The sequence below is a fragment of the Gadus chalcogrammus genome, chromosome 21 (genome assembly GCF_026213295.1).
Source record: "Gadus chalcogrammus isolate NIFS_2021 chromosome 21, NIFS_Gcha_1.0, whole genome shotgun sequence".
Lineage (NCBI taxonomy): Eukaryota > Metazoa > Chordata > Actinopteri > Gadiformes > Gadidae > Gadus > Gadus chalcogrammus.
The window spans coordinates 14,272,736-14,285,815 of record NC_079432.1 but is presented as its reverse complement, the minus strand read 5'-3'; the positions used below and the strand labels follow the sequence as shown (position 1 = coordinate 14,285,815).

Sequence of the window (13,080 nt, the reverse complement as noted above, 5' to 3'; positions counted from 1 at the left end):
AGCAGCAGCCGGCTGAAGAACAGTCCCTGATTTCAGGTGGCCCACCCCCCCCCCCCCCCCGCCCTTTGAAATAAAGAAAACAGTGTTGTTTCATCATCTTTATGTATTTATTTGAGCTTTTAAATAAGTCTGTTTATATAATAACTAAAATTCAATTAATCTCCATTCACAGTCGCAAAAATCAAAAGGACAAAAAAAAAAAATCTCTGAATTGTAATAGAGGTCATCTTTCAAGTAGTGGAATAGGTTATGACACTGTTTCTGAGAGTCAGCAGCAGTCGAGAATGCAGAAGAATATAGACTTTTGCTTAACCATGACGACTACAGTTATTGGACCAACATATGGTAATATTAAATAAAGTCATATATTTTAAAGAGAATTTAAAGATTTTACAGTTCAGTGCAAAAAGAAAAAAAAATCCTATATTAGACAGCCAGACTTAATGGGGGCAAAGGGTAGGTCCCTCTTGTGTGGGAAGGGGGGGGGGGGGGGACTGTACAACAGACTAGAAGTAAAGAAAACATAAGAAGTCATATTTTAAAAACGCATGCTTCCCTGGTGCGATCCGTTCCTTCCGTTTATGGAAGATGGGGCAGAGTGGGTCTTGGTACTACCTCCTTTTCACGGCGGGCCGGGTGCCTTTGCTGCTGCTGCCACTAGGCTTCCCAGAGCCCTTGGAGCCTCCAGAGAAGAGCTTGGTCATGAACTCGGACACGTCTGGAAGCTCTGGGTTGGGATTCAGCATGTTCATGGACTGTTCCATTTCCTGGAGATGAAGGGAAAGGTTTAATACACACAAACACAACCTTGAAGCAGGTACGGATTCAACTGCTGTTCATTAGCATATGTGCAGGATAGAAATGCAAAAATAAAATTTACATTTACAATACCATCAAAGCAGTCACAAAAGCATGGACACAATTATCACAATAACATACATGAATAAATACAAATACATGCAAATGGTATGAAAATTAGTTGAGGCCAATGTATATATAATATATATGTAAATTATATTTGTTGATTCAGACAGTTAAGAAAAAATTGAACAAAGGGGTGACTCATAGCATGAGTACATGACTCATGTAAAAGGAAAACGTTCCAGTGTAGTTTTTTTATTCCACTTATTGGTTTAAATACAGGTTGTGCGGTACTATAGATTTTTTATAGCTGCTCCGAATTTTGACTGAATGCTCTAAGTGTTTTCAGCATCACCTTGGATAAAAGTGGCCGCCTAATGATTAAACGTAATGTATTGCACAAAAGCTGATCACACATCACACACAGGGGGTTTGAACCATGGATGGGGTTTTACCTTTCTCATCTCTGGGTCATTGGTGTTGACGACCTTGGGCAGCAGGACGATGATCAGCAGGGGTAGAACCATCATCATCACCTACGAGGAGAGCAATTAATAACAGCAGGGCAAAGAACATCAACTGTAGGTAATTCAATCTTTTGTCATCTCAACACTATTCGGACACACACACACACCCCCCCATTTCTTAGATACCACGCAGTACAACCTTTTCTGCCCTCCAGGTAGATATTGGAAATAGACGTGTACGTTCCGAAGATATTCTTTGAATCTGACAATCATTTAAGGCAAGTTGTGACATTTCCTGATGGGAAATTAAGGTTACCATTTTCTGTGTGCTTACAATTAAAAATGTTTCCTTTTTCTCTGCTAGATTACAATTATTTAGTGAATAACTAAGGTAGATGAGAAAGTCCCACCATATCACACGCTATGCAACTGCCAATAATCACCTTTTTTGACAGTAAGCTTATTAGGGATCACAAAATATTTACCATGGGATTCATGAGGAAGTCAGTCCAGCCCCAAGTCTCTCTCTTTGTGAAGTAAATATTTGGGCCAGGAGATCTAATCTGGAGAGGGTAAGGCATTCGGATGACCTCTGAAGTCTTGATGTGGTTTACAAGACGTGCCCTTTGAAGAATGAAAGATGGTTTGACAATGAGCTGGTATCATCTTAATGCACAATGTATTGCGGCATACATGTATCACACATTTGCACCAAATTCTGAAGTTTCAACCATACATCTCTGAATACCTCATTTTTCCTTTGGATGTGATATCGACGCGGACTGGATCAAATTTGTATGCTGGTGTGATAACTTCCACAACATAGGACCCTGATGGCACATCATTTACTGCAAAACTTCCATCAGTTCTGAAACAAATGGGTGAATAAAGAGGGGAAATATTATTGGTTTGTCATGATTATTATGTGCCATTTGTTCAATCGACATCGGTACCTTGGTCATCAATAAGAATGGTACTTTCTGCACCACAACATAAGCCTCTCCTAATGTATAATTCTGAGTTATTCAAATACATTTATCGAGAAAGCGCAAGGTTGCTCTGTAAGAAGTTACAGTATAGAATTGAAAAAATGACATTTTTATATTGCAGTGCTATGCAATAGAACAGTACATTACGCTCAGTAAACAAACGAAGATACGTTAGGCCTAACGCTGTGTATTCGACACAATATGTTGAAAATATGATACAAGTTTATGTCAAAACGTGTGGTAGGAGTTGTGAGAAACCATGTCCTAGTAACGCCAGTAAAATAGGTTACAGAGCTACATTGAGGAGGAAGCAGAGTGTTACCTAGCATGCTAGCTATACCGGCTAGCTAGCCTTTTCTACAAGTATTTGCATTTTCTGCCCGTCTCACCTCAAAAAGCCAACGAATTCTTCCCCTTCCACAAGAACACGAGCTTTTGAAATCCAATCCTGCGTCCTCACCCCAGGAACTATTGCTCTTCCCTCGATTTTAAAACGATCGCCATTTGGCAGTGTAGACAGACCCATACTAGGCCCCGTTTCCATATCGTTAAAACACCACGCCAAAACCAAATAGGCTTGTATAAAAAACAGGAACCGCGTTAATTCGTTCATTTTAAACATATCAATGGGTTACCGAAATAGTTTAACGTTGCTAAAACATGTAAGTAGAGTCACGATTTGATTACGGGAAGCAGCTGTCTCCGCTGAAAATAATGACGTCACTTTTAGAAATGAACTTTATTGACAACCAGTGTTTTGGCATTCATCCCCTCCCCTCCAGTGTTACGTATAGTTCGTGAAATCGTTACAATCACAAGCATTAACTGAGAGTTCATCGTCATTTCTGAAAATAAAAGCGACGTGAAACTTAAAGTAATAATACACTGATTAATTTTTAGTAATGTCAAACTAATGTTACTTTAAAGCAATCAATTTCAAATTAATCATTTGTGACAAGTAAAAGCTATAAAACATTTAAGGAAATGTATTTGGAGGGCTCTCTGGATGTAAAAAAAGACACAAATCCTCCAACCATAAAAATAACCAACAGAATGGTATTCAACAAAAAACAAAACGTTGCACATCACTGTATTGCAGCAACTTTTAAAAAAGATATCCAAGACATATTTGGTTTTAATTTTTATTTTGTACAGTCAATTGTCATAGTAAGGCAAATTGATGAAAGAAATAAAACCCTAATAACTTAAGACTGCTGCAGTGTCAAGTTCTTGATCAAACCTCAAGAGTCCAAGTGCAAAACACAACAGTGGGGCTCATCACATCCATCCATGCGGGTGTCGTTGCGCTTCAAGTGGTGCGATAAGGAGCAGAACATCGAGCAAACACGACCTTCGATGAGGAAGGTCCGTTTTAATGCCCCTTAAAAAAAAAAAAAGACAATCCACTTCAATGTGAAGCAGTCATTTCCTGTTCCGTGTGTGGCTTTTGGCAGGAGGGTGGTTTGAACCCTCCTTTAGTGTCTCTGTCTCTACATGAGGGAGCTGCGTGAAGTGCATGGTTCATGCAAGACGTCGGGAGTGGCGTATTGCACCTGTCCAGTGCTCCCACGTTCCTAATTGGCCCAGTGTACCGTGACCCGTGACTGCGTGGATCACAGCCGTGGTTGGTCCCGCTCTCGTTGGCCCCGCCCACGTTGTGCCTTCCACAGCCGTCAGCGGAGGTGAGATAGGCTCGACTCGATGACCTGAAACTCAAGGATGTGCGTCATTGAGACACCAGCAATGACAAAAACATCATATCATCTAGAGCTTTGTTTTTTTAGGTTGAGTTTAAAGCTTCTTTACACTTAAAAAGTGTAGGTGAACCCCATTTCAGCTCAAATTCTGAGCCAAGAGTTCTTGGAATGAGCAGTGCGTGTTATCCCATGGTTACGACCCACTGCTACTTTGTGATAATTGTTTATTTTGGCACCGTCGTTGTGTACGAGTGTTAAAATGAGCTATGTTCTATATGAAATGTGTTGCACACTGTGGCATTGTATTCAAAGTGCCCGACATGCTAAACCCTCGGACGCAGACATCAGAATAAACCGCGGCCCAGACAAAGCTCTCTGAAGTAACCATAAGGACAAACTTGAGTACGGAGCAGAGTAGAACGTGTGCAACAACGTCCAACCCGTTTTATTCTAATGAGGGTCTCATTTGAGTATCTGTGACAGAGTGGCATAGATAACTGTATAAAACAAACGAACGAAGATGTTGGGTGCGGTTCAAACACCCAACAAGCAATTTCAGCTTATTGAAAGAATAAGAACAACGTTTGAATTCAAGACATGTATTCAAAAACACAATTTAAATAGACACCTTCATGGTCCAAAGAGGAAAGTTTGGACATTTCACATTTAACAACCCTGGGACCTAGATGGACCATCATTAAATAATCAGAGTACATCATGAGAGTTCACCTTTGCCATCTCTCCCGTGGTTCCTGGGACTGAACATAACCGGCCTCCCTCCTGCCACAAGTCCTTCAGCTGCTGCTTCAGGACTTCAACGTTCCTACGACCACAAATCAAATCAGCCTTTTTTTCATTCCACAATCTTAAGTTGATTACACAGACAAAAAACAAAAACTAAAAAGGAAAAGACCAGACAGCGAATTGAGAAGGATATGCTCTAGTTCTGTGACAAGGTCATTTAAACAAGGCTAGTTGCTGGATTGTGTTGCTCAGGATTTAATAAACTGTTCTACCAAGAACCCTATATTTAACTGCATCTTAAACATGGCTAGAACCCAACAGTGAATCACAATAGGTGCTTTCCTAAACAAACACTGAATGCAATTTCAACCATGTTAAATATTGTTCCAATTGTAAACAACACATTAATATTTTCCAAATTAGGAGAAAATGTGTCCCATTAAACCAGACAAGTATTTCCATTGTATAATGTGTTGCTCTTTGAGAGAGTACCCACCTCTCTTCCGAACAACTGCTTGGCAGGCTTTTGCCACTTGTGGAAAGTTCCGGCAGCCATTTCCTGATGACTGATTGAACCCAGTGTAAACCAATGATTAAGTGCCTGGAGGACGCAGACAGAGAAACCATGCAGCTTCGTGAAAACATTCAATCAAAAAATGCGGGAGATGCGTTTACTGAAAACACAAAATGACCACTTACTCCTCATATGTACTGGCAAGAATGACTTTGACCTGCGGTAAGAGATCCACACAGCAGCCAAGCGATATACACGTTGCTTCGTCTTGAAGGCTGCAAAAAACAATGGATGCGGTGATCTTAATGTTATCAAGACGTTATAAAATAACGTCCAAACTCAATTGTAAAAATTATTATAAAATGTATAGAAATGCCTCCAGACTTACTTTTTAGTTAACATAGGTAGGCAGTCAAGAAGCACGCCGTGGTCTTGAATTCTGAAACGATACAAAAAAAATACATGAATGTCTGCCAAACACATTAATGTAACTTAAAAAACAATACATGATTGGTGTCAGCACAAGCACCAGACTAGGGAAAGGTAACCTCTAGAAATGAGCAACAAACAAATAAAGTGTCCCATTTGGATGACGATATCAAAACTTAGGAATAAGATCTAATAAAATGATTGTGAACCAAAGGATCCCAAAGAACCAAGTGTATACAGAGTGAATACTAAAAAATACCTGATCAGGTAAGCCACAAATTCGCTGGCGTTTCTCCGCCAAAGTGTTAAAGCTACATTCAAGCGGAGACTCCTTCCAAACAATACATGAGACATTGCTTCATGGTCCTTTGATAGCTGCCAAAAAAAAAGAAGCAGACATGGTGATTTAAAAACAATTCAATAATTAGACACGGGGAAAAACGTTGCAGATTCCTGGGAACGCGGAGGCCACTTTGTGTCCTCACCTGAGCCATGGCATCGCTGCATTTGGAGCCAACCCCTGCCATCTTGGAGGCCTCTCCAGTGGTCAGTGGGTGGGCACATTTGTCATTGTAGTGAACGCCCCACATGTCTTCGGAGGAGGCCAGCTCATTCTCCTTGTTGGCCATGCCAGAGTCACAGGCCTGGTCTGCTACTGGTGCGGCTTGGCACCGCAGTTTCAGCTTGCCCCCAGTTGATGGAAGTCCTTTGCGCTTTACCGACGACACTCGCTTCGCTTTGCCTCGTCCAGATCCCCTGTGATTCACTTGATATCTGCCGACGAGTGAAAGGAAAGTTACTCACTCGCTGTGTAAGAAAAATTCACAAACAATCAACCGGTGCCACAGTATGTGATAATGAAGACATCAAGGTGCTTTGCAATGAAATGCGTCAGGGGCAACGCTGAACAAAAGAGAGCCAATGTCTCAGGAGGCTCATCTGTATAGATAAGTGCCTTGGTGATGAAAAGCTATTAGATACAAATAGGCGAGTTCATTGTTGATATTATCATACACATTTGAGAGACAACAACATCCAATGATACAAGCAAAGAAAGCTCACAATGGCTTGTTTAGTTTGAAGAAATATGAACTCAAACGTTAGCGTTAGCATATGAACACACTTTAATGGCGAGGGAGCACTCCCACAAAAGGCTGTTTTTCAATCTTTGTGGTGTACATAGAGTATAAAGAATTCAGAGTCACCACCATGGTGCAGTATGATAAGGTGATAGGGTGACTTGATGGTCCGATTATGGATAGTGATTGTCTATTGAATGAGGATAGTTGTGATGATGGTCAAATGATCCCTATTGAAGTGGATCAGTAACTCACCTCTCATTATCTAACGCTTCCTTATTTAAAAAATCCACCTAAAACAAAAGGATAGGGAATAAAGCCAAGGACATGGTCAACTTGATTGAGTCGTTAACACAACCTGATATGACAGTTAACTCAAGACACACCCACCTGCTTCATGTTTTCCTTAACATCAATATGCAGATTTGGTCGCAAATGGCCATCACGTAAGTTGTGGTTTAAATCATGATATTGGCGCACCCTCTCGTCATAATCTCCAGCGGCCATAATGAGAGACACTGTAGCGCAAACAACCAAGGTTGGGGAAAGTAGTTAACCACATAGTCATAAAACTTGGCATGAGGTGTCATAAAACTTTATTTCGGTTCAGTACATTCAGAATGTGTTTAGCCTTAACCTTCAAAGTTAAAACATGATCCTTCTGATCCTTGCCTAAAACCGTCAACGCAGTAGCTCATATATGAACCAACAACTGGTTTGGTTAACAAGGCGTGGGCTATGTTTACGAGGCAAACATTAGCCCACAGGTAGCTAGTGAAAGCAAATACTTTACATCCTCGGTCGGGCGATTAATTTGCCACATCGTGTTGACGTTCTTACGTCTAATATAGTAACCGTAGACATCTTAACTGCAACACTGCATTGCTTTATCCTTGGTTACAGTGAATAGCTGACCGTAAGCTTAATACCAGAGCTAATCGAAAGTATGTACAGGATCCATAAGCAAGAGGACTGGGCCGCTAAGCTACACAACTAACGTTAGCCCGTTAGCTGTCAGACTTGGATATACGCCTTGAAACCATAATTAGAAACAATAATGGATGACTTTGAATGAATACTGACCGTTTCATTTTGAAAAAGCGCCTTGCAGATTTTCAGTGATATCTACAAAATTATGAGTTTGGTAAACTCAACTAGCTGCTGTTTTTTTTCCTCACATGCTAGTTTGATAGCTCTTCAGAGTTACCATTCAAATGAATACACCGGGAGCGCGACGCATTATGGGATTTATGTCTTCACGCCTCAAATCAATAACAGCGCACTCTAGTGGTCAGAATAAATGTTCAGAAATATCAAACACTCGCCATCTAGTGTCCTAATAATATATCTCAAAAAGCCAGTCAACACCACGGCCATTTATAATTGATTGAATGATTTATTGATTGTATGGTTTATGGTCTCTCTTTTTTGAGCCACCTTCTTCATTGTATTGAAATTATCATTGTCTATGCGACCAAGGTATCTCCAGACTATACGTGACCACAATGGATTACCTCATTAAGGCATACAGGGGCCTATTATTGACGCAGATATTTGGCATTACTGTGTTAATCTAAATTATATTCCAACATCTCTTCAAATTGTTGTTTATTGCAAAAAGATGGCGTGACCTCGGCACTGTCACTCTGGGACTCAAGAGATGGGGAAGAAAATGCATGCTTTTTCGTTCTCTCTCTATATATGTAGAGGTTGCCTCTGTGAGAATAATCTTGTTACCTTCAGCACGCCTTCTTTTTACCCATAATCAAAGGTAACCTGCAACCCAATTATTTAAAGCCTCAAGATCACAATGGAAAACAGTGTGAATGTATGGTGCTTAAAGTTCCAGATCAGGGTAAACAACACTCGACAAGGTGGTTTTTCGTTTAGTTTTCCAAATTACGTCCACTAGATGGCAACAAATCTCTGTGGCCGCTGTACATCTTGTTTGTCTGGCTGGCTTGACGTCTTGCTGCCCGGTAGCTGGAGGATTCTGTTCAGGACAGTCCAGGGATCGGCCCCTGAGGAGCTACAGTTCACATACTTCTTTCCATTCTGTTCAGAGAAAGCCAATGCAAGGAGCGAACTCGAAAGGCTCACTGCCAGATAGGGCCAACATTGAAAGATATGCTGCAGGTTTTAATTGTCATGGGTCTTTATCGTTCCAGGGCTGGTTCTGCTGTCCACCATCCAGTGATCCCATCCTGATATTCACTGAGTTCAGTATGGCACTGGGCAGTAACATGGCCAACAGGGCCTCTCTAAATAGCTCTGGGCAGTAATAGAGAGCCTAAGTCCTTGCAAAATGATCTTTACATTTTAAATAATGATGTGTAATTCATTGTACATTTCAAGGGGTATAAGGGGTACAATGGGTACATTTTCGGGCTAACAAAATTATTTTATCTTTCACCGTTGACTTCTGATGTCCTCTGTATTGATTCATGAATATGGGCAGGAACTTGCCCCATAAAGTTAGCTGTGATGCAATCCTGCCAGGCAAATAATATTTCAAACTTAAAATGGACTTGCCTTATAGAGTGGCATTTGTTCTTGGCTCAACCATGCATGACCCTCGCACTATATTCTACAAGCCTTTTCTTCAACACGATTGCAACAAACTTTGTCTTATTTTTCTAACAATTAGGGTCAATTAGGCTTACCCCATATATGTCTTGGCTTGGAGGTCTTTAAAAATCAATTTTGTTTCCTCACAAATCCGTATTTGTAATTCACAGGAAATAGCAGCCTCACCTCTCTTCCTGTCAAGAGAGAGAAGCCGTGTTTACACTAAACTTGACACCCAAAGCCTCAACAGACATTTTCATTGGACAGTGCCAAGGGTCCTGAGCTGGTTCCATGCTCTCAATTGTACTTGGCAATACCCCACCACACTGACCCAATGCATCAAGGCATGAAATCCATCATGATACCAGTATGGTATAGCTCAACTGGTAGCTTTAGGACTTGATTCGAGATTCATGGTTGGTTTAGGAAACAGGGTTCCAGGGGGCAATGTGTATTATATAGTCTAATGAGGTTGGGCTGGCGGAGGGGGGTCATAATACTGGGATTTGTGACTTGTTGAACTCTGAAACATATGATGTGTCATAACATGAAGGAGCTCATCATAATGGTCGCTGTTTAGTCCGTGCCCCATGCAGGTTTCTGACTACCTGAACCTCCACAATGACCTGTCACTTGACACCATGTGTTCAAACCCTTCAGGACAGGGGTCTAAGCCCACCACAGTGAAGTCAAACAATAGTGGGGGATCCCCTGCGCTGAGACAGCCCTCAGCGATCATTCAATTATGAATATAGCAGCCGCCTCAAAGTGGAAGCCTTGCGATACGATTTGTCGCAGGTCCGGAGATCAGACCTCCTCACTAGCCTTCTTTTGGAGACGAAAATGAAATAAAGTTGATGAGAAGTGTGAGTTATGTTTAAGAGTGTCAAGCCTCATCCTTTAAACGGGTAGTTCGGAATTGTGGACATATGGCCTGATTCCCAAGTTAGCCTTATTTCTAACATTATTCTATCAACACAGACATTTTCATCTATAGTTTGGTGTTATAATTGTTTTACCTCAGGTGTACTGTGGAGTGGGTAAGACTGTTTTATTAGCAGGCTAGTATTGCCCGTTTCCGTGCGCTAGCCTAGCAGGAGCATACTCTGCAACTAGAAGACTGAATGAAATGTGTTGAAAACTGACTCCAATGATAAAGAACACCAAGGCTAACTTGGGAATCAGGCCCTACGTCCAAAATTCCGAACCACCCCTTTAACCCTTAACTTTGGGGGGGTGGGGGGGATGGAATTTCACCACCTAGGGATACGCAATATCTCAATAACACTTTGGAGACATGAAAATGGTAACGGCCGGTTGGAACGACAGGAAGTAGAACACAAAAGTTGTCTTTACTAGTAGAAAAAGGGTCGGTAGACAGGTTATCAGTTCGATGATCAGGCACAACAAATCGGCAGGGAGAGGGCAAAAGGCCCAGGTAGGAAGGACAACCAGGAATCAAAAACCACGAAGGGTAAATATCGCTAGGCATGCTGGAACGTTAGACACGGAGGAACAAAGACAAATTGGCACAGAGGGAGGGAAACACGCCGTGGCTGACGAAATACACTAGGAGGGGAAAGATGACAAGGGATAGTTGAACACAATCAAGGTGAGAGAGGACAATCACAGAGGCGGGAAACTCAAGGGCAGGGTGTGAAGTATCTGAAATGAGAGGAGATGTGAGTAAGACATGGTGGAACATGAAACGTTGAGAAAAAATGAATCAAACAATGAACACATAGCTGATATGCAGGGCGAGGCATGACAGGACAAAGTGCACCAGGAATTCTTGCACTTCCGCATGCGCACGTAAACACACATGCATGGAGAATGTAAGGCTTAACTATGTGTATATTTGTGCTCATGCACATTTGATGTGAATGTGTGTTTTTGTTACACGCTCATTTGAGTGAGCACTGGAGTATGTCTTCAAAACTTTATGATCATGTAAATTCCTCCATGTCTTAAACGGAAAATACTCATCAAGGAATGTCTGTCAAAGCAATGCAAACTTCTGATTAACGTACGATTGGTTTTAATTGTTGCCAAACATGCCAGCATCATTGTAAAGACAGTTAAATAGCAACACAGCAATAAAGTTAACTTGATTATCAATATCATTATTGATTGATTGATGGATTGATTTTATTTGACAATTTTGATATAAAATATGAGCATCACTCGGTGTCATACATTTAAATACATAAATAATAAGGGATGACACAATAAAGCCCGAAGGCTTATTTCCATTGTGGTCCCCTGATTATGATTACCCATAACACATCATTGACTACAGAAAAGCTGTATGATTACGTTTGTTGATTATTATTCAATTATTAGATTAAATTTTCTTTTATTTAATAGTTTTAACCTTTAGTTTATCTGCAGTATATTACATACTGTATTATCTTGAGTTAAGGGCAGTAAGGGAACATTGCTGACACAGAAACGGTTATGTCACCATAATACAAACCAAAACACCTGAATCTAGGCTTGCAGCTCAAACAACAATGTTATAATCACCCACAAACATTCCATGGCCCTGTGTGTCTGGCTTCTCTGAACAAGCTTGACTCTAAACAAGCTTTCTGCTACTGTTCTCGCTAACCCTTCACATCTGAATGGGAAACAAGCGTGCACACCTGGTCATCCCCTGAATCATGGGCCATTTTACAAAAATATCAGGCTGTGGTGTGTGTGTGTGTGTGTGAATCAACCGAGATTTAATACAAAAAGGTAAAACAGCTGGGGATTTATATTGACTGAATAGCCAGGGGGAGGAATTAGACGGCACAGATTGTAAATTTTGTCCCGTCATGCTCAGGGTTTGTGTGTGCTTGTGTGTCTGCATGCTTGTGTGTGTGTCTGTGTGTTTGTATGCTTACTTGTGTGTGTGTACATGTGTGTGCTTGTGTGCATTCTTGTGTGTGTGCGTCCCTCTGTGTTTTTGCGTTCATGCATGTATGTGTGTGTGTGTGAGTGATGTGAGTGAATGACGGATGTTAAAAAGTAAGTAATCAATTCAAGAAAAAAGGAAATTCATTGTTGATGCTTCCTTTTTCCCCCACATGCCAAATGCCTAGAGGAGTGGACACAGCAAGAGTACGGAAAAGTAGCACACAGAGACCAAATGCCTTGAAGGCTTACATTCCTTCAGAATCTGTGTACATTTAATTGCAAAATAGCAAAATGTAAAAACGTGACATTGGATAACAGGTGTCCTTTACCTATAATTGGGTCCATTATTGCCTCTTTAGTCAACCTAACTGACTCGGATTGGTACGGCAAAATGTAACTTTGATAACCAATCATGGTGGACAACCAAGAATGTGTGCTATAGTGAATGAGCATATTTTCTCAATGTCTATATAACATTAATAACATTCTGTCATTGTATCACTGCATGCCTCTTTAGCAGTAAGTGACCACGTATCGTCATGCCTCTTGTCTATCTATAAGACAATGGTTGTTTCTGCTGTCTACCCCAATACAGATATGTGTAGGAAGCTCCTCTCCTCGAATGGCGGGTGGCTGTGTCAGATTGTCAGGATCAGAACCACGTCTGCAAGTCAACACAGCTATCTGATTCACACACAGCTCTTCTGTCAAAGTCAGCCTTTATAGGCCTCTCTGTACATTGAGGTCAAGCCCAGAGAGCCATCTGATTCACACACATGTCAAGAAACTCTTCCCTCTAAGTCAGCCTTTAGATGCCTCTCTGTACATTGA

At 41.1% G+C, this 13,080-nt stretch overlaps 2 protein-coding genes across 2 annotated transcripts; both read right to left on the bottom strand.

Annotated features, from left to right (window-relative positions):
- Nucleotides 1-93: 93 nt before the first annotated feature.
- Nucleotides 94-3,034, bottom strand: emc7b (ER membrane protein complex subunit 7b). The gene is made up of 5 exons (XM_056581485.1): nucleotides 2,707-3,034; nucleotides 2,077-2,196; nucleotides 1,814-1,952; nucleotides 1,317-1,397; nucleotides 94-767 (listed from the first exon to the last, which is right to left on the bottom strand). The coding sequence occupies exons 1-5, from the start codon at nucleotides 2,937-2,939 to the stop codon at nucleotides 612-614; spliced, it is 729 nt and encodes a 242-aa protein (XP_056437460.1). The 5' UTR covers nucleotides 2,940-3,034; the 3' UTR covers nucleotides 94-611.
- A 14-nt stretch (nucleotides 3,035-3,048) lies between these two features.
- Nucleotides 3,049-8,043, bottom strand: katnbl1 (katanin p80 subunit B-like 1). The gene is made up of 10 exons (XM_056581484.1): nucleotides 7,864-8,043; nucleotides 7,171-7,298; nucleotides 7,036-7,073; nucleotides 6,187-6,475; nucleotides 5,961-6,076; nucleotides 5,661-5,711; nucleotides 5,458-5,547; nucleotides 5,255-5,359; nucleotides 4,744-4,837; nucleotides 3,049-4,023 (listed from the first exon to the last, which is right to left on the bottom strand). Exons 2-10 carry the CDS (start codon nucleotides 7,285-7,287, stop codon nucleotides 3,991-3,993), a joined length of 933 nt encoding a protein of 310 aa, XP_056437459.1. The 5' UTR covers nucleotides 7,288-7,298; nucleotides 7,864-8,043; the 3' UTR covers nucleotides 3,049-3,990.
- Between the last annotated feature and the right edge of the window lie 5,037 nt (nucleotides 8,044-13,080).

Bases quoted from the DNA above. Each gene is read 5' to 3' on its own strand.
- emc7b (XM_056581485.1), bottom strand. From the start codon at position 2,939: ATGTTTAAAATGAACGAATTAACGCGGTTCCTGTTTTTTATACAAGCC. The intron at 2,197-2,706 runs GTGAGACGGGCA...CATTTGTTTCAG, and splicing joins GAATTCGTTGGCTTTTTGAG to AACTGATGGAAGTTTTGCAG. The intron at 1,953-2,076 runs GTATTCAGAGAT...CATTCTTCAAAG, and splicing joins ACATCCAAAGGAAAAATGAG to GGCACGTCTTGTAAACCACA.
- katnbl1 (XM_056581484.1), bottom strand. From the start codon at position 7,287: ATGGCCGCTGGAGATTATGACGAGAGGGTGCGCCAATATCATGATTTA. The intron at 6,476-7,035 runs GTGAGTTACTGA...ACTCGTCGGCAG, and splicing joins GAAGCGTTAGATAATGAGAG to ATATCAAGTGAATCACAGGG. The intron at 6,077-6,186 runs GTGAGGACACAA...TTTTTTTGGCAG, and splicing joins GCAGCGATGCCATGGCTCAG to CTATCAAAGGACCATGAAGC.